Source organism: Podarcis liolepis, assembly GCF_965112155.1.
Source record: "Podarcis liolepis genome assembly, chromosome: 9".
Lineage (NCBI taxonomy): Eukaryota > Metazoa > Chordata > Lepidosauria > Squamata > Lacertidae > Podarcis > Podarcis liolepis.
In genome coordinates this window covers 31,130,144-31,154,988 of record NC_139564.1, presented here as the reverse complement: position 1 = coordinate 31,154,988, position 24,845 = coordinate 31,130,144, and the positions used below count along the sequence as shown (strand labels likewise).

Sequence of the window (24,845 nt, the reverse complement as noted above, 5' to 3'; positions counted from 1 at the left end):
CAGTCGCAGATGACTCTGGGGTTGCGGCGCTCATCTCGCTTTATTGGCCAAGGGAGCCGGTGTTTGTCCACAGACAGCTTCCGGGTCATGTGTCCAGCATGACTAAGCTGCTTCTGGTGAAACCAGAGCAGTGCACGGAAACACCGTTTACCTTCCCGCCGGAGCGGTACCTATTTATCTACTTGCACTTTTTGGTGTGCTTTCAAACTGCTAGGTGGGCAGGAGCTGGAACCAAGCAACGGGAGCTCACCCCGTCGTGGGGATTCGAACCGCCGACCTTCTGATTGGCAAGCCCTAGGCTCAGTGGTTTAGACCACAGCGCCACCCGCTGTTCTTTTAACCAATAGTTAAAAATTACCTTAGGCTTATGTTGTGGTGGTAATAATGCCGATTATAAATCTGGGTACTGATATGGTGGCATTTTGTTCAATACAGGGCTGTGTTAATATCCTGTTGATCAGTTCTGTGGCAGAAACACTGAGGTACGTGACAGTTTGACCAGGCCTATGTGGATTTTAACACAAAGTGTTACCCTATTCCCAAGCACTCTTTCATCATCTCTGGCATCTCCAGAGATGTGGAAGACTGTAGTCTAAAATGCTGGAGAGCCTCTACCAGTCTATGTGGACAATATTGAGGTAGATACACCATGGCTTCCCTGTAATCCTTTAAAAAAAATAAAATGGTCATATCCACACCATACATTTAAAGCAAATGACTTAACCTAAAGAACCATGGGAACTGTAGTTTCTTAAGGGTTTAGGAATTGTAGCTTCAGGAACTATACTTCCCAGGATTATTTGGAGGAGGGGGTCCATGTGCTTTAAATGCCCATTACAGTGGTACCTCAGGTTACATACGCTTCAGGTTACAGACTACGCTAACCCAGATATAGTGCTTCAGGTTAAGAACTTTGCTTCAGGATGAGAACAGAAATCGTGCTCCGGCGGCACAGCAGCAGCAGGAGGCCCCATTAGCTAAAGTGGTGCTTCAGGTTAAGAACAGTTTCAGGTTAAGAACAGACCTCTGGAACGAATTACGGTAAGTACTTAACCTGAGGTACCACTGTATTTGTGTTTTCAATATATGGTGTGGATGTGACCTTCCACTAACATGGCTGCAATCCACACTGGATGGGTTTGGATGATGTGGAGTCCTCAAAAAAGCATCACCAGCCTCTGTCCACAGAATGATGTCAAGTTCACTCCTCTCATGTGCACTGGTGGAGGAAGAGGAGTGCGGGGGGAGTGTACCGCCCCTGGCAGCGTGAGCCCAGTAGAGTACCATTGCGGCTGCCCCCTGCCTGCGCTGGGTGCCCACTCTCACAGGTAGTGCACTCCGCCCCCAGGATGCACACCAGCCCCGCCCCCACCTGCTCTCAACCCCCCCCCCCCGGTGCCGAAAAATGAAGCTCCGCCACTGCTCATGTGGAGCTCCCAATTCTGCCCACCAAATTGTGGGCAGAAGAATTCCCACCAGCGGTAGCCCATTCTGCAGGTAGCAAGAGTGACAGTTATTTGCACATTTGTTGGCATGCTTCCTTAAAGCTCCTTTAAAACAAAACAAAATCTATTGGGGCATTATTGCATCAAGACAAAGTTTGCGAGAATAATTTCCTAGATGCTAATTCAGAATAGTATGTTTGGTGGTGAATCCAATATTGTCTGGGTTTCATTCTTCCATCCTAACAGTGTGTGTGTGTGTTCTGATAGGAATTGGACAAAATATCCACCCGTAGAAGAAATCCCAACCATTTCTGCCAATGCTATTTATGAGCAAGAAAATATCACCTTCATTCGCTGGAAGGTTCATAATGACTGGGTTACCAAGGTAAGAGAACTTCAGACATTTGTGCTGTCTTCTACATGTTCAACTACTATCTTCTTTCTGTTAACTGTGAAGGATTCAGTTAATTATTTCCCATGAGCAGGTGGGTGCAGTTGTTTGCATCTGCTTTGAAGAGGTTTTTGAGGAGTATTCTTATTTCACGATCCCACCATATTATTTGTAAGATCATTTCTGCACAGCACATCTTACCTCACCTGCTTTTGGGAAGGTTGTGCTTCTCCTTGCTTTCCCCAGATTTGCCTTTGTTGCGCCATGGTATTTGCCTGGGATATCCTTGGGACACTCTGAATTTCATAGGATTTTCCTTTGCACATTTGCTATTGCAGATTCAATATATCCCTTCTATGGAATCCGTCATCTCTAGTTCAAATGATGATTGCACTGCACTGGTTATAGGTAAGTTGGGCATTCTCTAGCAGAATAAACATGTCAGAATTTGAAGTTGAAGTAAGATTTAATAAAAGATAGCAGTCATTTCTCCTTCACTTTTTTAAAAAGAGGATAGTTTATTTTAGTTGATCTCATTGTTATCTTGCCTATCTTCCAAGGAGGTCAGGGCAACAGATGTGCTTTCTCCTGCTCACTCTCTATTTTGTCTTTTCAAAAGCACTTTCTGCGTAGAGTAGCACGAAAGATAGGGACCGACCTAAGGACTGAACCAGAGTCACGTGACTCAAATGGTTGAACAATGTTTTGAACCCAGGTACTCTTGGTTTAAGTCCTCATTCCACTATGTTATTCCTCCCCAACAAATGTGCAGAAAATTTGTTCATAGGAGCACAAAGAGATGCCTTATACCAAATCAGACACCTGGTCCATCTAGCTCAGGATTGTCAACAGTAATTGGCAGTGGATCTCTATGGTTTCAGGTCAAGAGTGTTTCCCAGCCCTACCTGGAAGCACCCAGCAGTGAACCTGGGAGTAGAGATGGAAGGATCAGTCAGTTTTATTTCTCTCTGTTTCTCAGTTGCGCACCCCGGAAATGCTGTCTTTCAGCTTCTGCCTTCTGGAAGAAGGTACAGGGTTATAAAGACTAGGACTATGCGCCTGAGAAACAGTTTCTATCCAAATGCAATTTTGGTTTTAAACGTAGTGTAAGGTAGTCTCTGTGGGAGTATCTTGTATTTAATTATGGGGTATCAGAGTTTTTAGAGGGCTGCCCAGGCTGGGATAGCAGGCTTGTTGGTTTTTGAATGTCTGGTGTAGATTTTTTCAATTTCGTTGTTCTGTATGGGACAATGACAATAAAGATTATCATATTGTATTGTATCGTATGTCTCCCAATCTTAAATTCAGTTGTCCACATTTTGCAGCAATTTGCAGTTTTCCTTCTTAATTGTTTTTCATGAAAATTCATCAGCATTTTAGTGTGAATTTCTCCTAATAAGCACATTTGAAGTTTTGACTCGTGCACATTTTTGCAAGCAAGTTCCCTAATATACGGTATGCATTTTTGTAAACATTGGTTGCAGAACTGCATTGGATCAATGCAAATTTTGAAGGATAGCTGTGTTTTGGCTTGCATATTATTTTGGAAAGTGTGAATTTGATAGATTTGGCTTTAAATGCACACTGAATTGAATTTCTCCTCCCTGGCGACCTGGAACTTTGCATGGAAAGCATATGCTCTACCACCTGAGCTTACAGCCCTTTCCTAGCAATGGAATCAATTATCTCTCTACCTTGAGGGCTTTCAGTTTGTCTTCTGTTAAGTTGTGAGCAAACATATCAGACGACACAGCGATTCTTCCAAAGCAGCTCTTTATTTGTAAGCTGGAACAGAACTGAGCTGAGGAGCTCAGTCAGCCTGTTTATATAGAGCTCCAGAACAATGTAACTGTTGCCATTTTCTAAAACTATCCAATCACTGAACGTCACTTTCGAGCCTTCATTTGCATAACTATCTACAGTATCCCCCTGCTGGCCCAGAGTGAGAACTTCAGTACATAACATATTCCTTCTCTTCCCATGCAACTCTTCTGTTTTCTTGTCACAGGTTACGTTAGCAGAACCAAAAATGTGAAGCATCGCTTGAAAACTCTGATGGGTTCCAGCACTGTCAGCCATAACAAATTCGCCCCACCAGCTACTGCTTCTCCAGCAAGGCGCTTTCAGTGTGATGAATCTGTTTTTAAGGTGCACAAAGGAGTCAAGACCTTTGACTTCTGCAGAGAAAGCAATATTCTTGTGACTGGTGGTTTGGACCGGAATATCCGTCTATGGAACCCTTATGTCCCTGGGTAAATAAAGCTAAAATGGGTTAAAACTTGCCAATTTCTATCCGTTTGCTAGCTGATGGCTTTGAGGTATTTTTTAAAAGCTATCATTATGTTGTTTCAATGCAAACGTTCTTCACAGAAGAGCAAATCTTTAAAGAATTGTTCCAAACCGTAATGTGTATATGTGCATGTGTTTGCAACTGCAGGCTCTTATGTTTCAGCCCTAGACATATGTAAAAGTGAAAATACTTTGTTGGCGTGAATATAAGCCACCTCCAAATATAGACTTTACCCGTAAAATGAGAACCCTGCTTCTCTGCCTTAGCCCGATTATAGGGCTTTATACAGCCTATATTCAGACCAATATGGTAAGTCTTTTGGATGCTGCTGTTGTCTATATAGTGTGCATGTTGCCTCTACACAGAGTGCATCAGAACAGGGCCCTGCCCTGAGGAGCTTACAATTTAAATAAAAAGAATAAAAAGTGGAGGTAGAGAAGCAGCAGGTGGTTGACTCAGTGACAATTAACCTTCCCTGTGACAAAGTGTTATTAGATGGATTTCACACAGGCCACCCAAAAGCACTTCTGAGGCGCTCTCATGCTATTCATGAGCATACATGGCAGACAGAAATGCAGTTTTCAATGCACTCATATTGGGCTTTTAAATGGATTGGTGGCTGGGCAGGGAGGTGTATTCACAATTGCATTTCAACCTTACTGTGAATAGAAGTGCTTTATCTTATTAATTTTAAAGAAATCTATAGGCTCTCTGATGCTTGATTGCTGAGCAAACTACTCCTAAGTTAACCAAAAATATGTTTGCCACTCACTAGGTGGCCGATTGCAATACTGCGAGGACATACTTCCCCAATTGGTTTCCTATGCATTGCTCATGGCAGTACAAATATTTTCTCTGTTTCTCTGGACAGCACCATCAAGGTAAGGGTTTTGATCGGAAATGAACTGCTTGGTTTATTACTACTAGTACAGTTTGTATGCCACCCTTCATCCAAACCCCAGGGTAGTTCACAACAGAAAGATGCAAAATGAGAACACAAAATACATAATACAGTGGTACCTCAGGTTACATACGCTTCAGGTTACATACGCTTCAGGTTACATACGCTTCAGGTTACATACGCTTCAGGTTACAGACTCCACTAACCCAGAAATAGTACTTCAGGTTAAGAACTTTGCTTCAGGATGAGAACAGAAATCGTGCTCCGGCAGCGCGGCAGCAGCAGGAGGCCCCATTAGCTAAAGTGGTGCTTCAGGTTAAGAACAGTTTCAGGTTAAGTACGGACCTCCGGAACAAATTAAGTACTTAACCCGAGGTACCACTGTAAAACAAAAACCAATAACCCACAAACACATAAAAAGCCATATAAAGTTCATCAGTCAAATGCCTGGTTGAAGGGAAACATTTTGGCCTGGCACCTGAAGATATGTAATGATGGCACCAGGCGAGCCTCCCTAGGGAGAGCATTCCATAAATGGGATTTTAGAAGACGGAATGTCACCATATGACCACATAGCCTGGATTCTGTGGACTGTCTATAATAAGTGTGTCTAAGTACGGATCTCTGTGTGCTCTGCCACTGAACTATCATGCCTCCTCTGCTTGCATCAAACACAGAACAAATATTGCACATCCCTGCAAAGGTTTCTTCAGTGTGGTATCATATACAATTGCCATGGTGTCATATGAAATTGCCAGTCATACTTGTCTCGTGTGCCAGATGGCCTATTCATCCCAAGCAAGGAGTCACTATAATGTGGGGCGGAGATGTCACAACTCGGGCAATCAGACACACACTGAAATGTAGGTTTGGGCTTTTCTCTCTGTGTGTGGTTTAGATTCCCAGATACAGGATTTTGCAACATACGGTCTACCTAACATCTGAAACCGGAACGGAATGTTTAGTAGTGTCAGAGTCAGTGATCAGCACTAAAAAGTAGAAGGAAGGGTGGATGGAGATAATGGTAGCCATAGAATTAAACCTCTGCACAAGCAGCTACCTCTTCCTAGAGGTACAGTTCACACTTCCAGTATTGCAATATGATTGCTTCTCAATTTGCTAGAAAGGAAGTAACAGCTGGAGGCTTCCTTAGGTGTTCGGTGAATCCATTTTTCTCTCACACAATTTTATCCGCATGTGTTATTGAACAACCACAAAGTGCTAATAGATCTTATCAGTCACGAAGAATGGCAAATCACTGTTTTCACTTGTAAGATTTCACTTTTCTGAAAGTTCTGCCTCATGGAACTCAAAATCTTAATGCCTTAATACCTGGGAAAGAATCAGGGGATATATATTTATATATTGTGACAATCTCAGGAGATAACTGGGCTGATCAATTTATTTTTTCAATCATTTACCATGGGACAGTTTTGTGCTATCAGGGCAATAGGTTTGTGATATGGGGGACAGCTTTTCTGAACTCGTATATTTCTTCTCAAAGGTCTGGGATATTGAAGACCATTCCTGCCTCCTTACAGTCATGCCCAAAGCCAGCCAAATCAGAGGGGAGATGGAAGCCTGCTACTTTTCACCCGACTTGCAAGCCCTTTATGTTGCAGCTGAAACTTTTGGGCTCCTACAATTCCAATATAAGTAGGCAAACAATATACCAATCTGCTGTAGACATTGAGTCAAGCACAATCTATGCATAGTTTCTTCTATGGGCAGTGTGTTTGAATGTTGCTACATAAAATCAAATGGGTGGTGACCAATACATTGCTCCATGTAGAAGAGACATCAAAAACACATACGTTATGCGAGCACTAACTTGAACAGCATTTTTTAAATCAAAATATACTATAGAGCAGGGTTTTCTAAACTTGGGTCTCCATCTGTTTTTGGACTACAATTCCCATCACCCCTGTCCCGCTAGCTAGGGATGATGGAGGTTGTAGTCCAAAAACAGCTGAATACCCAAGTTTGGAAAACCCTGCTCTAGAGCAAGGCCCCCCAACGCCACTGCCTGTCATTCTCGTTTTGACACTCGAAGTGGTCAAAACATCACAAGCAAATAAGAAGTCCTGATTATGGCCCCACGTGTATCTCTTTTGGATTTAGATAAAAACAGAGTCAGATATTTTCCTAGTCATGTAGTTCTCCAGTACATGACATTAAAAGAACTCAGTGCCTGCTGTGCAAAATATATTGAGATTAAAACATGTCCATATACCGGCCATTTTCAGATTACTGGTTTGTGAAGCCATGAAACAGTGCCCTCCTTTACCCCTTCTCTCCTCCTGATGCAAATCCTTGTGTGCATGAAGCCAGAGTTTTCTGTTGCATCTGAACCAGGGAGCTCTGGGTGAGTGTTAGCATACAAACCAGGAAAGTGAACTGTTACCTGGCATTAAGGCAGAGTGTCCCCAGTCTGGATGTAGCAAGAGACTCTAGTTTAATGCACATCAGGAGCTTCACACCAAAGCTGGCGCACAACAGGAAGAGGTCACCTATCCATGGCACTCATGCACAGCTTCATAAATCATAAATTTGAACACAGCCCCAGTGTACCTCTCCTCTTCGTCATCTTGTGGGGTTATCTTTTTCAGGGAGAATCAGAACCAAGATTCAGGCACATCCCATAACAAGCCTATCTTTTGCTGCCAGTATAACCAGCAACTGCAGCATGTGATTAGTTGCTCAGAAGACTCCGTAAGTAACCCTGAGTCTATGACCCAGTTTGTGTGCAACATTCCTGGCCTTACAAACCATCATTTATTAGCCATAGAATTAGTATCAAGTACACACAGTCCCTCTTCTTTTGCCTTGCCTTCCCCCTTTGGGCTGGCTTCAGAACATTGACCCTGGCCTCTTTAAACTACAGCTTCTCACTATGTCCAAAATTGTGGCTTAATATCAAGTTATTAACTAAGCTTTTACAACTGTGGTTTAAGATCTTGGTTTGTAAACCAGCTTTATGACACAGTGCATCATTTCAGATGTCATGGAGACCTGTAAACTTCAGCAGATCAGAATCAAAGTGCTGAAGCTGCCACATGAAGGGAAGCAGCAGTGGTGGCGAGCATGTGGGCCTAATTCTCATTCCCAGTTTAATAAACTGTGGCTTATTAGTCCATAAAGGCTGTGTCTGAAAAGGTCCACTGTGGCAATGCTGAATGAGAACCCTTAAACAATTTAAAACTTGTTTGGTTTTTTGGGTGTCAGAAATACCTGCTCTCCCTATAAGAATTAAACATATTAATAGGTGCGGCAGAAATTTCTGGGATTTCTTGCCATACCCAAGTGGTAGCAAGCAGTGCTTGAAAAGCCAGCTTTAGGACAAAGAGGTGGATTCTGATGCCTTTACTCCCTGCTGTCCCAGTTCAGGTGAAACTTTTGCATCTTCAACAGTTAATGCTAATTTTATTCTGAATTTTAGAAATAGTTTATAGGCATCTTTTCTTGTGACCTTTAAGCTTCCTGATTTCCTCGCTTTATGTTTATTTATTTATTCAGCATGAGAGAAGAGAGATCAGTCCTCAGTTCCCCACTCCTATCCCTTTTATTTCTTCTAATAGGTTATAAAAATGTGGGATCTTAAAACTGGACAGCTGATTGTTAAAGTGTGTGAAGCTCACGGAGGAGCTGCTGTAACTTGCATGGCCTTAGATACCATTGGAAAGAGGTATTCAATATCTAGTTATCATCAGATTAACAGAATTACACCTTCTAACCTCCAAAGAGCACACCTCCACCACCAGGGTTTTGGAGGCAAAGAGGTATAATTTGTTGAGGCTGGTTTGTGTCGTATTTGTTGCTGTTTTCTGTGTTTGTACCAATGTCCTAATTGATTGTAGAAATAGGTATTGGTGTGTTTTAATGCTTTGCACACGCCTGGGGACTGTATTGTGTAGGGCAGTCTAGAAATATATATGCACACGCACTTGCATCCATGCACACACATAGATAGATATACAAGAGCAGCCAGCAGGGAGGGGCAGCAGCGCTTACCTGACCTCCCAGGATGTGCATTGATTCAGCTTCCCAGAAGGTGGAAGAATAAGGGTGCAAGGAGGTTGAATGCATTGGTACTGCACCAATCTCCCCGCCACCTTGTCCCATTGCCTTCTGGAAAGATGTGGAGATGCTTCTGGCAGGTAGGTACCACCAGCCACACCTATAGATACAGGTAGAGTTGAGTTGTGTTCTCCTTGCTCCTTATTATGATATTCTCCAGCTGTCAAACTTTGAGCTCTTTCAGAGTTAGTTGTTTTGGAGGGCGGGTGGGTAATAATATCCAGGTAGGAAAATGCTTCTGATGCATTCATGGACTGAGCAGATGTTAAGTTTATCAATGTCTGCTCTGTTATCTATGGACACCCCCCCCCCACTCCTCGTCCTCAAGCCTACTTTCTCACTGTTAGCAGGTCTAGGGAGCTCTTGTCAGCAGGTTCCCTGTTGGGATGGTGAGTCATCAACAGATGCCCAACCATGCCAATACTTGATCCTGAGCATCAGAAGATTGATGTAGATATGTGTGGGTGGGAAGCATCAACAATGCAGTGTGCACAGCATGATCAGCAGGAGGTACAAAGCCAGTAAGCTGAATAGACAACAGTTTTACCAACAATTTTCTAGACTGTCGGTTGTCATTAATTCAATTGCCAGTTTGCAATTCCATTACAACGAACAGTTTCCCCCTGCTGTCTAGGTTGATCACTGGCGGCGCAGATGGCAGTCTGAAGAAATGGGATAGCAGCACCCTTGGATACATGCATACCATTAAGCAAGGTAGAGAGCTAATGGCCAGCCTCTTAGTTTCTCTGATATTTTGCCAGCAACTGCAACATGATCATCATTTGCTCTCTCTTTCAGCTATCAGTTCAGCTGATGAAGTCACTGCTTGCACCTATGCTGATCTTTACGACAACAGGTACAAAGGATGTTGTTACTATTTTAAAAATGAAAAGTATAAATGGCTAAGAAAATACAAGTAAGCTGGTAAGAGGTCTCTACTGAATGATCTTATAGGAATAATTTGGACACCTGCAAGATGGACGTATCAGACAATTCAGCCAGTTGAAACACACACAAACTCTGGAAGCATAGAAAAGTATTGAACCTATCATGGAATCTCCTGCGGTTAAATCAAGTTATCCAATAAGTCTTCAGGAAAGACTGTGCATATTTTGTATGCAATTTGCATAGGTGGGGAACCTGTGACCCTCCAGATGTTGCTAGACTCCATTTACCATCATTCCTGACCATAGGCTATACTTCCTGGAGCTAGGCTTCAAGTCCAACAACATCTGGGAAGACACAGATTTCTCCTCCCTCCTGTGCACACTTACTTGGCAGTAAGGCAAATAAAAAATAGAGTTTTACCTCCGAGTAAGAATTTTATGGGGCATACTTGCAGCTGAGTGTTTGGGTTTCCAACCTTAGTGTTTTAAACCTACAGTGGTACCTTGGCACTTACAGTGGTACCTTGGTGTCAAATAAATTGGCTCCTGAACGCTGCAAACCCGGAAGTAAGTGTTCCAATTTTCAAACATTTTTCGGAAGCCAAATGTCCAACACGGCTTCTGCTTGAGTGCAAGAAGCTTCTGCAGCCAAATGGAAGCCGTGCCAATTGGTTTTCAAACAGTTTCGGGAGTCGAACGGACTCTTGGAATGGATTAAGTTCAAGAACTGAGGTACCACTGTCGTGTGTTTATAGCCCTTACACTTGCTGAAAATAAATGTAACATTTGTGAAGGTGGGTACAGGTAGATTAAGGATGATAAATCATGCCAGTCAGCGCGAAATAAGCCATTGTTTGTTTAGCTTCTGAATTCTTATATACATATGAAAATCAGTGATGCCACGCTGCTTATGTAGTTTTTTCCTTTTAGGATTCAACACAAAAGGGGTTATATTAGAATTAGCTGTCCTCTTTAAATAACATGTTTCAATTTTTTAAAAGATACATCATCTCTGTTGGATGGGGCAGGAAGATCAGTATTTTCCTGGTAAGTATAAATTAATGTTAAGTTTAGTTGCTCCACTATAAGATGTTGGGAAGGCCAAAAATGGGAAATTTTAGGTGTTCCACAATGAACTCAGTAAGAAATTGGAAGCCCAGAATAACTATACCAGCATTGTGCACCCGAAAGACGGACAGGCATCTAATATGGAGAATGACTTGTTCAGGATAATGGACACCAGTCTGAGCAGGTTTCTGGAAATTTTTTTGTCCAATCAGTTCATAGAGCTTCTCCTTACAGCCGATGACTTCTTTGAGTAGTATGAACAGTTCCCATTCCCTCTTAATACTGCAGACATAAACAGAAAGTGTGATGTCTATATGTGCATAAGTATGACTGGTTTATTGGAGGCTATTACTTAGTAATGACAACTACATGTTCAAAGGCAGAATGCTTCTAACAAATGCCAGGGAGCACAACTGGGAGTGGGGTGTTTCCTTCAAGATATCCCATGTAGGCTTCCTCGAGGCATCTGATGGGTCACTGGAGGAAGTTTTGGGGAATGACTGTAGCTCAGGGACAGAGCACAGTCTTTATGTGCAGAAGGTCCTAGGTTCAGTCACCAAGTAGGGTTGGGAAACACTTCTGTCTGAAACCAAGGTTAGCTGCTGCCACAATACACATCTCGTTGGATTGATTTTGTGGCTTGGTATAAAACAGTTTCCTATGCTCATTTCTAAGTATGATGCCAGATTATATGGATCTTTGGTCTAATCCAGTTGGCTGTTATTATGTTTCTAATCTCTATTATATGGCTCCCCCACCCCAAATCAGAATTGTCTTGTGTCTACAGCTGATCCTGCCTACCGCATGGATGTGAATGAAAGGCAAAGTTATCTGACAATATTTTTCAGTTTCTATAGCTCCAGCATTGCATTTTTCTAGAAATATGAGTAGTACCAGTAGCACTGCTTTGACACACATTATTAACCTATGTTTAAGTAAAAAATAAATTTGTTTATCCATGAAAGAATTATGAATCTCTGGAACCAAAGATGGAACTGAAAAGTTTTTAATTTCAGGATATTGATGATGAAGTCGTTGAAGGCTCATACCCACAACTGGACTTGATTAGAAGTATGGTAAGATATTAACTTGCAGTGAGAAATGGTAGTTAAACATGAATAAAAGTTGAAAAGATTTCTACATGAATTTGCTTAGAGCAGAGCAGGGCCACCCAAATGTTGCTAAACTACAACATCTGTTATCCCTTCCCGTTAGCCATGCTGGATGGGACTGATGAGACTTGGGAGACCAATAACATCTGAAGAGCCAGAGATTCTCTACTCTTAGTTTAGAGCATAAGATACACCCCATGTGTGCTTGATAGGGCAATGACGGCATGATAATGACCACTTTGCCATTGCACCATGCAGGAACAGGGCCACAAGGACGATATTTTATGTGTAGCTTCGTGTCCTCCACATTTCTTGGCCACTTCTAGTTTTGATGGTGAAGTTCTCATATGGAATCTGGTATCAGGACATCTCTGCAGCCGTCTTCATGCTGTAGACAGAGCAGCAAGGGAAGGAGAAACAGGTGAGTAGGATTAGACCTTTTGCTGTGCTAAAATAAACGCTTAAAAGAACTCACAAGGTGTGGTGAGAGAAGTGAAAAACAAAGAATGTACAGTGTCAGTAATGAAAATGTTTTAAAAATGGATTTCTTGTCTGTGCCACCACAAATGGTAAAAAAAAGGATATGTGGTAACTGGAGTAGGTAAATTGCACGGTGGGCTACAACCACTGCACAAATCTAGCTGACCAGGCAATAACCACTTGGAAGACATTTAAATATTATTCTGTGTGACAGCCACAGTATGTGCAAATTCCAGCCCCCATTGCTGTTGCTACATATTTTAAAGGGGAAAGTGGCTATGTTGATACACACAGGGTTTTTTTTAATCTGGGTCTCCATTTCCAAGTACAAAATGTTGAGTTAAAAGAACTTAGACTCCCAAGTCATTTGGTGTGTTTTCAAATCACAAGATGAGCCAAGTAGATTGAGGAAGCTGTGAGCAAATTTTACTATGTGACAAGGTGCTACACCTTTACCTGACGTACGGCAACATCCTCCCACACAGAACAATTAAAGCCGCTCTCCAAGGAGTGGTAATCATATGCACAGGTGGCCTCCATCTGCCTCCACTACTGACACCAGTCTCCCTGCCTGCTCACATAGTTGGTAAATGTTAGATGCGCACCATCTCAAGCCTGGAGTGAGGGTGCTTCCTGTGAGAGTTTATTGTGGGAGCGCAGAGTCCACACAATGGAAATGTCACCCAATTGCCAGCTTCTGTGTACCTGCAGGTATATGTACCTGTGCCATCAATTGCGGATAACACCTCATTCATCCGATGAAGTGGCCTGTTGCCCACAAGAACTTATGCTGTAGTAAATTTGCTAGTTTTGACGGTGCAACAAGACTGTGTGAGAGAGGAAGTGTCTTGTGGAGTCTCCTGGGTGAGCTGGGCTTGGCTTTACAGATTACAACAGTGAAATGCATTGCTGACAAATATCCTGTGCTGGTGTGAGATTGTGGAAATACTTTGTGCTGGACTGTGCTGGAAATGCTTTCATGGTTCGTTTTGTCCCCTCCCAGAGGATTTAACCATCAATAAAATCATTTTCCTCTTATCAAGGCTGGAAAAGAAGAAAACAGCTGCAATGTTAGTGGCTAGTGGACCTAGAGGTAAAGACAAAAGTTAAATAGATAGATAGATAGATAGATAGATAGATAGATAGATAGAGAGTGAGTTAGTTAGTTAGTGTGGGGCTGGGGTTCAGAGGCCTGCATATGCTCAGATCCCATATTCTTCTCACGGCTCCAGGTACTCACCAAAAACCTGCTCACAGATTGGGGAACCTTTCAAAATGGCTGCCAATGCAGTGCAAGGGCCTGCAGTCCAAAGGGTGTTTCAGGTCCAGGCTAGGCAAGACACTATTCATACAACCATCAATTGTGTGAAAGGTTATTTGGGAGGCTGGGGGCTTGCATTCCCGCTGCATTCCTCACACCATATATTTAAAGAACATTGCTTCCCCACCCCCTGAAATCTGGGAACTGCAGTTTACTCCTCACAGAGCTATAATTTCCAGCACCCTTAACAAACTACAGTTCCTGGGATTCCTTAGGAGAAACAAAGCGTTTTAAATGTTGGTATGGATGTGATCCGACTATTGTCATTGGGAGAAAAAACCTACCATTGCAGCCATTAGAGCTTTCCTCTCAATCCAAATATCAGGCAAGCAGGGCAGGGAGGTGGGTGGGAACACCCCGATGGCACCTGAGGCTGTCATAAGTTGCAGCACTTGTGACTTTGATGGTGCAGCACCATGGCCAAGAGACTGAGCTACGAATCAGGTGGAGCTCCCAGTCCAAAGCTCACCTCCGCCATTAACTCAATGGCTTTAGGTAAGAGTCTCTCCCTCTCTCCTTCAGTCCCCCCCCCCCCATTTGCAATATGAGAGAGAATAATCCTGACTTACATGGTTACTGTAAGGATGACAGTTAGCTAATGCACAGGAAGCACTTTGAAGCACCTGAGAGTGATACCCAAATACAAAATATTATTAACAGGATGTTCAATCATTGACACTTAAGAGGCAATGCCTCTTAAGATTAGCGCTGTTGAAAGAAGCACTCAGATCAAACAGGCATTTGAGCAAGGGAGATCCTTTCTTAAGAAATTCAACTCAAAATTTCTTCCTTCTGCCAACTGCATATTGAGAAGAGGCTTTAGGCCTTGCATCAGTACCTAGATTTGTGGAAGGATGTTACTCTGTAAAAGCTTTCTGAAACAGTCTTAGTATAGAGCCTATTGTGTGACCATTGTAGGGTCAGAATGAACATTTCAGTACAGAGAAAAAAATTCAGGTTTCAGAGTTTCTAGCAGAAAACCAACACTCCCCACCCCACCCCCAACCACAGGGCAGACTTCTTCTACTTTAAGGGGGGAATGCAGAAAATCTCATTTTCATCTATATGATACTGTTATTGATACCGTGATTGCTGTTATTTCCCAGGTTATATTGCATTCTGGAATATATATGGCCGTGGGAGCCTTTTTGCTTATTTCTCTAGTGTAAGTGCTGCTCATTTTCTGGAAGAATGTTTTACATGTTGCTAATTTCCATTTGTAAGGCCTCTGTATGTTTTTATTAGTGCTGTGAGATTCCTAACAGTTTGGAAACAAACAAAATAAGAACTAGATCTTTAAATAATTCATAACTGGAAGTGGCACACATTCATTTAGGTTGCAATCCTAAACACCAGGGCTGGGTAGCTAGTGGTCCTCCAGATGTTGCTAGACCACAAATCCTATCTTTGCAGACCACCATCCATGCTGGAGTCCAGTAACATCTGGAATGTCATAGGTTCCCTACCCCTGCTAGCTACACTTACTGGGGAAGTAAGCCCCGTTGCATGCTGTAGGATCAACTTCTGAGTAAATATGCATAGGATTGCTCTGTGCATTAGGGCTTTGCCTGTATCCTCTTCTGACTTTTCATATGATGGTAGTCTAAGCATCAAGGTGAACCCAGAGACAGTGCTAGCCCAGGGCATCTTGTGATCAGAGACAAAGGACAAGATGCCACCCTGCTGCTTCCACATACAGAAGCTAGCTAGACTGAGAGCTGACTCTCAGTGGTATCCCTCCCTGAGGGCAACAGGTTACTTTAGGAGATACAGAGTGTGGGGCATGCACAACCCTATCCCCTCCAACAACCCTGTTTGCATAGCACAAAACCATGGGTTGGTATTACATTAGAATCAACCCAATATGTAACATAATGTGCAATCAATATCCTATTGATAGTTGGGCTGGATGCATGCATTTCACATGTTTGCTTGGCTTAAGAGTCAGGACAGCCTTAAAACGTAGGCACTTCTTGCCTGTGTGTGCCGAAATTGCACTTAAAATCTCACCACATGCACCAACTGAAATGCAAAACTAATCATTCACCATAAGTGACACAAGAAACGAAGTGCTCCTAAGAGTCCAAGGAAGCTTCAATCCAACACACCCTTCTAGGCAGGGCAGGGAGCGAGTTCCATTGAACTTGGTTGAATTTATTTCTGAGAACATCATCACAGAATTATGCTGTTAGTTCTCCCTCTTGAAAGAGAGTAAAAATAAAATAATGCATCGCTTAATGGACATTTCCGCCACAACTTTAGTACTGAAGCTTCTACAATCCAGCAGCTAACGGATGAGTTTGTTACATGATTGTATGTATGTATGTATGTATGTATGTATTATTATTATTATTATTATTATTATTATTATTATTATTATTATTATTATTTCCTTGCTTGCAGTCAAAAGAGAGATCCACAGTCAGTGACATGGCAGTTGATGACAAGGACTTCCTCTTGTGTACAGGAGACCAACTGGGCTTTCTCCATATCTGGAACATTGCAGAATATGCCATTAATGGCCCAGAAGCCAAGCCACCAGTTTGTGAGAGAAACATTTTTATTCAAAACCCAAAAGTTTCATATTTGCTCCCGAGTGTACAGTATGTCCTTACCTTAGTCTCCCCTCCTTCTTTTTTTCAAATAGTACTTCACAGCTGGAACACTCACAACTGCAGCATAACCAGGTAAGACACGCTGAGGAAAACATGGCCCATGAGGAAAGATTAGGAGCTGGTGAATCCATTGGAGACAAGCTCCCTTTACTTACATTTTAGGCCACCTTTTCATGGTGCACTGGTGGTGGCAGTGTAGCTCTTTTGCCTGTACTGCCTGCTTGGGTAAGAAAGCACAGACCCTGTAGAAGAGCAGTGGGGAGCTGGATTCAGCCAGTGGATTGGGCGCTTATCTCCCCCTCCCCCATGGGCCAACTTGGAAAGGCACACAACATCACAACGGCATTTGAAAGGCACATGACACCACAATGTCAATAGGTGATCTGTTTTCCCATAGCACCATTGCAAGCCACAACAATCAGCACTGTGCTTTGCAAGTCCTGAGCATCAGCCAGTTGTCTGCGCTGGCAAAGTACTGTGTATGGCATGTATCCCCCTTTTGGCTCAACTGCATCTTTATTTGCCCCACACGTGACATCACATATGATGTCGCATGTTGGGCATGTGGGTATGGTTTGGCATTGAGGAGTTCTACGAGTATTGCCATTCTAGCTGTGGAAAGAACTTGAGAAACAAGATGTTTAAGAGAGTAAGGAAATTCCGCAGCAGTGCCTATTTTCAGAGCAGTTGTCAATATAACAAACTAAACCCATTTTCTTTTTCCAATGGAGTAGCATCAGCCTTATGAATGAGCACCAGCTTCTCCTCACTACTTCTTTAGACTACAATGCAAAGTTGTGGAGCCTAAAAGGGGAATATATAGGTAAGATTTAATTTTAGGTGGAAATACATATACATTATTACACACCACTCCAATCTCCCAGCAGTGTGATTCCAGGCTCTTACCCAGGGTTCATGTTTCCTTTTGGTAATGAGTACAGTGGAAGCTGTGGTCTCTTTGATATAAGGTTTATTTACACATATATACAACTTAAGCCTACAGTGGAGGGGTTCACAGCATCAACAACCCAAGAGAGTATTGTTTCCTCCAAAGCAGCAGTCTTGAATTCAAACAGAAATCAAACATCGTGCTCTGCCTTTCTGCTTTTCTTCTCGGTCACAACACAACCAAACTCAACTCTAAACTCTGGCTTTTGGCGTTCTATCTGTGAGTTGAGGGAGGGGCCCTACCTATTTGCTGTATTGCACAGAGCCCCCTTAATCCTATGTTCTCTTAATCTAATCACGAATCTAGCCTGGCTTACATTTTAACACTTGTTGGACCCAGGAATAAGGAGTTGTTGCACCCACAAACTGATAACTATACACACACTGCATGATCTGTCTGCAACCCACATACCCCTATCCTGTTTTGCCACATCAAACTTTCTCTGATTGCATCTGGAACGGAACCATCACCACTGCATCGTCACGGAGCAGAAGTCTTATCAGTTGCTACTAACCATGATGGCTACTGCTTGTCCTCCACGGTTGAGGCCGTAATGCTTTTGCACACGTCTCTGGAAAGCATAGGGCTGGAGATTGCTCTTGTGCTCAGGTCCGGCTTGCAGGTCTCCCACAGGCATGCTCATAGGTGTCCACTATGCGAACAGGATGCTGCTCTAGGTGGGCCATTGGCCTGATCCTGCAAGCTCTCGTTATGTTCTTATGTGGTTGTTCATTCCCGAGTACTGTAACAGTGGTTTTGGTTTTTTGAAAGCTTTATTTTGGGTTGTATCCAATCAAATTACAGTGGTGCCTCGCAAGACGAAAATAATCCGTTCTGTGATTCTCTTCGTCTAGCAGTTTTTTCGTCTTGCGAAGCAAGCCCATTGACGGATTAGCAGATTAGCGCTATTAGCGGCTTATCTGCTGATCGGATCAGCTGATAAGCGGCTTAGCGGCTTAGAAAAAGGGGGGAGGGGAAAAAACCCGCAGGAACTCGCAAGACATTGTCGTCTTGCGAAGCAAGCCCATAGGAGATTTGTTTTGCGAAGCACCTCCAAAACGGAAAACTCTTTCGTCTAGCGAGTTTTCCGTCTTGCGAGGCATTCGTCTTGCGGGGCACCACTGTATTCAGTTAGCAGGTCTTCCACCTGCACAATGGGACTTCCTCTTCCTTTACTCTCCTGTTGTCCTCCCAAATCTGTCCTGTGGTTTTCTCCAACCCTTTGGAGAAGATTGGTTGGGGGAGGAAGGGAGCAGAAATTTCATTGCGCAGGCAGATGTTTTTATCTAACAGGACAACCTGGTTGGATATAGTCCTTTGTCTACATGCAAGTAAAAGTTGAATATATGCATAACAGAGAAGATTCTGAGGTAGTCAAGTATAACATTTTAAAGTAACTTTACTTTTTTTTTAATTAAAAAAAGGTACATTTGGTCAAAGAGAACCATGGAACATAAAAGAGAAGTCATCTTGGGGACTATCAGAATCCAACCCGAGTTCAGAAAATAGCTCTGACTCTTTTGGACACGAATCTACAAGAACCTTTGACACACAGAAGAAATCCAAGATGGATGCTGAGGTAGGAATATTATCATCACTGGGCAGTATTTGAGTTTTATTTAGAGCAGACACATTGAAATTAATGTGCATGACTAAGTTAGGTCCATTAATTTCAAAAGGTCCTCTATGATTAAAAATTAGCTATCTCCCATTGTCTTTTCTTTACATTAGCCTTTGGCTTCATTGCCATCTGGCTCCTGTCCCCAAACCAGGTATATTATATTCTTGATAATTAAGGATAAAATTTCATATATCTGATGAAGTGGCCTGCAGCCCATGAAATACTCAACAGTATACTCCCCCTCCCCAAGCTCAATAGCTCTTGAGATGTGAAACTGCATAGCTTTTTTAATCTGGACAAATCTGCGATTTTTGCAAGTCTCTGATAAGTATAATGAAAAAGATGAAGAATCAGAAAATGGGATAAAATTTAATGAAGTGTTCATTGAGTACTGTATTGGTCCTCTGCCTTCTTCTCAGCTCTTTTTATGGAAATGAATGCTTTATGCCTGCTTGCTACATGGAGGAACTGGAAAACAGCATAATTTTCAGAATATTTTTTTTAAAAAGCTATTATGTTGGCTTATCCTGGTTTTGCTAATTTTTTTTGCCTGCTCCTCTTAAATTTTAAGAATAAGATGCTAGGTTCCTTACAGTTCAGCAGCTTCTAGCTCTTTGTAACAAAATAATTTCAAATCAAATTTACTTTTTATTTATGTTCTTTTAACATACCAAACATAATTTAATGGCTAAACACGTTATACACAATACTTTGTTACTTTTGGAACCAAAAAATAACATTTGATCTGTAATATATGCTTTATAGAAAGTATTTTACTACCTTGCAACCATTTTACTACCTTTTCTCAGTCCTACTGCTACTATCGCCCTTTGCTTCGAAGCTAAAATTATACCACACAATTGTGTCACCAACTCACCCCACAAGCCCTTTCTCCCTTCTGGGAAAGCATTGTAATTATAGTTGCTGTTTCACCAAAAACCTTTATTTTCTGGGAAATCATTGCTCCCTGTGTGCTTTGAGGGCACTTCTCTACCCAGCCTAAATGACTGGTATGTTATCCCATAGATGATTTGGGACACTTGCACTTCAATGATGGTAATAGATGATGAACTCGCTGAAGAACTGAAGCAAAGGCAGATAGACAGACTACACAGGTGTGTACAACTTGAATTTAAATCCTCTTTATTCACCGACAACATACTGGCCCATACTAGGTTAGCTTAACAGATATGCAAGTCTTGCATGGCGTAATAGAATGCTGCACTCTATAAAATACACAGGACAACTGAAAATTAAATTGTGTTGACAGATGAGTCCATACTCAAGTGCACAGTCTCTGTGTGCGATACAGCAGCAACATGTATTTCTAAAAGCTGCTTTTTGCATCTACCATTCCCTTTGTGTGCCTTGTTAGAAGTTTCCCAGACTCCTAGCTATCCATATAATCTATTCTCTCCCCATTCCCTCATCTAATTTCCCAAATTTAAGAAGTCTTAATTTTATGTCATTTGGAAAAGTATCCCTCTTACAACTACTAGCCAGAAAGAAAACAGCACACCATTTATCTTTCAGATCAAAGCAGTTCCAGTGGAAACCTATTCAACATGATGCAAACCAAATAAATTCTTATCACTCTCTTCCACTGTGCGAGTTAGCCGACACACAGCTTGCCTTCCACAAACCAAATCTAGCAGCAGAACTTGATGACCCATTTCAGTTGGAAATTTAACAGCTTCTTGGACAGGCTGCAGGGCAGAGGCCGCCTTTAAGCAACCAAGCAACTTTTCTCAAATGTATGATGTGTAAAAAGCAAGCGGAATTTATAAAGTGTGCTGATGTGTTTTTTTCTGACCAAAGAACTTTGATGGCTGTTAAGAGATCAGTCCTCTTCGTGGACATTAATCCCATTGGTTAGGACGATTATTGTATTACAGTAGCAGATTAAGCTGAAACTAGTGGCAATAAAAAAGTCTCAGGGGAACATCACTTCTGGTTCAAGAAGTAGATTTAAATATTTATTATAAATTTTTACACACAATCTCTGGTAAATTAGTGTTGCCACTTGGAAATCAACTGACATATTCATCCATTTGTGCATGATGTCACTATGAAGGATTCTATCCCTTTACATATAAACACTTTGCATACTTAAACACTGCTAAAAGGTTATCCAAGCTGAACACACTCCTGTCCCATGGAGACACATTTACATAAGAAAACACTTGCTAAATATAAAATGTCTGTAGAACCCTGGCCATGGCAGTTGATTGACTTTAGCTTCAGCTTCCGTTATGGTGAACTGATTTCCCCAATTCACACCTTCATTTTTCTGTGTTTTGAGGTACATGATTGTTATGAGAAAACTAAATGGAGTCACCTTGCAGCTTACAAGAATTGTACCATTTTGCTATTCACAAATTTATCCTAACAAAATAGCAAATGGTGTTTTTTTTAATTGGGCAATGCAATTTAGCAAGCCTCTGTCCTCCTCATACATACTAATTTAATATATTCACAGGAACCCATTCCAAATTCCAAACTGTGGAAATGAATTTGAAATTGCAAAGATCATTCTTCATAATATGATTTTACACTTCTGACTTGAACTTGCTAGCTGGCAGCCTTGGGTATTCTAACTGCTGTTTAAAGTAGCTCTTCCGAAGCAAGGCTGGAAATAAAACAGTCTTGTTTTGGAACCTTAGGTATCTCTCTGTGTGTATTGTGTCTGTGTGCAAGAAAGGAAGATAGCAGGAAAGTTTCCACTTATACAGAAAGGTAACTCAAAAAATGACAACATTGGTCTGTAGGATAACAGCTCTGTAGAGAAGCTTGTACTGTGAATTATGGCCTATTAATCTGCTGATTTTTGTAAGATACCTACTTAATTTAAGTAGCAATTAGGAATTAAAATGGAGCGGGGGTTTAGATGAAAAAATAGTGGGAAATTGCAGTCAAACATAATATGCATGATTGCTAGTCACTGCATGAATGGGTTAAGAAAATAGACCTGTATTCCCAGACTTGGCTATGTCACACACCCTCTTCTCTGATGTGCTAGGAAGTGAAGCCTTCTCTTCCTGTTCTCTCTCTGATCAAGGAGCAAGCTTAGGGCATGCGTTTGAAGTTTTCATTCTGTATATTCTGTCTTCTCCTTGCTGCTGCTTCGATAAATGCATGAATCTGACTTTTGGAACATTTTGTAAGTAAAGCTTTTTAAGCTAACAGTGTGTGGTTTGTTCATTGCCAGAGGGGTAAAAAGAGAGGAGTGATGTGTGCAACTAAATAGGTTATGAAAAGGGTTTAATAGCCTATATTCCCATGCTATAGTGCTACTTGACTTTTGTGAGTTTAAACTCTGATCCTGGGGGCTCTCTCCTGCTGGAGAGTTCATTCAGCCCTGCATTTTGAATCCAGGCACACAGCCGATTCTTTCATTCATATACCCCCAAGGATTCATACCCCTCCCCCAAACTAGTACCAAGGCCTGCATTCCGACTCAGTTAAATAAATACCTATAATTAAATTGTAGCCAATTTAAATTTACACCAAATTTAAGTGAGAAACTAGCAGCTTAAATCAGGCATCGGCAAACTCCGGCCCTCCAGATGTTTGGGACAATTGCCATCATCCCTAGCTAACAGGAACATGGGTTATGGATGATGGGAATTGTAGTCCCAAACATCTGGAGGGCCAGAGTTTGCCTATGCCTGGCTTAAATCATGGCTGGGTAATCCATGGCCCTTCAGATCTTGTTGGACTACAACTCCCATCATCCCTGATTTAAATGGTGGGTTCCATTTTTTTTAGGTAAGGGCCTTGGAAGATGAAGGAATAACCAGTTAACGTGAGCAGGCATCAATGCAGAAGGACATGACGTATGGAGTGAAATTATAATTCCTGGTGGCATGACTATGAATAATGAATCTATAAAACTATAATTACTGGTGTTAGGTGTTCCAATTACTGGTGTTCCAAAAGGATTAAAGTAGTGCCCACTCTTGAAAATAGGAGCTGAACAAAAGCAGGCAGTACCACTAATTTGCTGTTGTGAGATAAGAGATAACTCATGCATATAAGCAACTGGGGGAGTAAAACAAAGTTGCTAATTAATTTTTCCCCATCACTCATGTTCAACATCATCCTCAACCAGAAGTGGGCAGAAAGTAGACAGGAGGGAAAAAAGCAGACTATGCAAAACTGCTCAGTCTGCCTTCCTGATATTCACTAAGCACTTTGCTCGTGTGTTTTTCATTCTCAGTAGCATGCAAATACCCCATCCCAGACACATTTAACTACACTAACTAACTACTGAAGTCACAATGAACCACAGGGACATGATGGAGAAGAAATTTAACTTATCTCAGATACAAGGCACTATCCTCTATTAAGCCTAAACTGGAGAGGCCAAATCCATTCTTATTGTTTTAAGAAGATACTTAGCTCCACAGGTCATGTGATACTGTGCATCATGAGTTCTAGCACCTGTTGACATACCATTGTGACTTAGGGTACATACTGTATCATTCAGTCCATGGTCTAGTATATTAACTCTTAAAACGTACTTTAAAATTACTCAAAATGCTAAACATAAGCCAAAAGTATGAACAGTGCTTTCGTTACATATAGTCTGCAACTTAGAAATAATGTTCACTCAGAAACAGAAAGGTGTATAAAGCTAAACCCATGCCGTAAAATGTAAAGAGATGCATTGAAAAATCTAGCATTTCTATCCCAAAAAGAAAGAGCCCACGTTCACCAAGAAGCTTTACATATATGTCACACTTTAATAGGCTGGTTTTGATTTAACAGCTTCCCCTGCAAAGCACTCAAACTACTTTGAAGAAAAAGTATGGAAAAGTGAAGAAAACCCCTGGAAGGCCAGCTTAGAAACTTTTTGAATGAATTCTGGGCAAACTCCATATGCCTACGCTGCTGGATTACTATTAATACAAACAAGGTTCCATCTTTGTACCATTTCATTAAAGGAATATTTTTCTGCAACAAATCATGGCATAAAGAACAATTGCAAAAGTGTACAACCTCCTTTCTCATCTGAGCAACATTTCCTTAAATAATTTGGTGGGAACCATGCTTCATCCCTGAAGATATGAGCAGGGGGTTTCTAATGCTGTAACAGACCTTTCTTTTCTGCCATACTTTTCCACATCAATATTCTAGCTTGGACATTTTATACACAGCTCTCTGTAACCAATAATTACTTTAGTATACAGAATTCATTTGTTTAGAGTAAGTCATTACGAAGTCAGCGTGACATACCAGAAACTGAATTCAGAATATGCTTGAATATGCACATGAAGAGTTTACCTCACACTGAAGCTGCTGGAAGTCTGGAAGGAATGGTCTCATCCCATAAATGCCTGTGCTAAATTGACTGCAAGGACATCACTAGTTCCACATATAAGAGAAAAATACAGGTCAAAAGAATGTAGCAAAATTGCATAATCCATTATCCTAGGTATTGGTCATAAAAACAGTAATCGGCTGCTTATCTGTGATTTGACTTCCTTTGGGTTATCTATCAAACACTGTAAAATAGGGTTATGCTCCACTGGTATCATAAGACAGACTTATGGCAGGGGCAAATAGGAGAAAGTGACTCCTAATCCCTCCCAATAAATCAGGCTTCCAAGTATCCACCAGTGTACAAAGCCTAACACAATAATAAGTTTAATTCTTTCCTTCACATTTTTTGAAAAAACAAGCATT

At 41.6% G+C, this 24,845-nt stretch overlaps 1 protein-coding gene across 6 annotated transcripts in view; it reads left to right on the top strand.

Moving 5' to 3' along the window:
* Positions 1–22,340, top strand: part of LOC310714576 (cilia- and flagella-associated protein 337-like) — a 35,371-nt gene extending 13,031 nt beyond the window's left edge. For 3 of the 6 annotated variants that reach the window (XM_083519972.1, XM_083519971.1, XM_083519973.1), the window contains exons 6-26: positions 436–482; positions 1,713–1,830; positions 2,175–2,244; positions 3,845–4,088; positions 4,902–5,007; positions 6,532–6,683; positions 7,637–7,739; positions 8,606–8,712; positions 9,739–9,818; positions 9,903–9,960; positions 10,993–11,038; positions 12,076–12,135; positions 12,430–12,592; positions 13,655–13,744; positions 15,079–15,137; positions 16,376–16,517; positions 16,620–16,659; positions 17,319–17,410; positions 18,961–19,115; positions 20,184–20,272; positions 20,691–22,340. In XM_083519972.1, the coding sequence (XP_083376098.1) occupies positions 436–482; positions 1,713–1,830; positions 2,175–2,244; positions 3,845–4,088; positions 4,902–5,007; positions 6,532–6,683; positions 7,637–7,739; positions 8,606–8,712; positions 9,739–9,818; positions 9,903–9,960; positions 10,993–11,038; positions 12,076–12,135; positions 12,430–12,592; positions 13,655–13,744; positions 15,079–15,137; positions 16,376–16,517; positions 16,620–16,659; positions 17,319–17,410; positions 18,961–19,115; positions 20,184–20,272; positions 20,691–20,847 (2,178 nt within the window). In that variant the 3' untranslated portion in view covers positions 20,848–22,340. The remainder of the gene's footprint in view (positions 1–435; positions 483–1,712; positions 1,831–2,174; positions 2,245–3,844; positions 4,089–4,901; positions 5,008–6,531; positions 6,684–7,636; positions 7,740–8,605; positions 8,713–9,738; positions 9,819–9,902; positions 9,961–10,992; positions 11,039–12,075; positions 12,136–12,429; positions 12,593–13,654; positions 13,745–15,078; positions 15,138–16,375; positions 16,518–16,619; positions 16,660–17,318; positions 17,411–18,960; positions 19,116–20,183; positions 20,273–20,690) is intronic. The other 3 variants (XM_083519974.1, XM_083519975.1, XM_083519976.1) reach the window with 3 other exon arrangements.
* Positions 22,341–24,845: the final 2,505 nt, after the last annotated feature.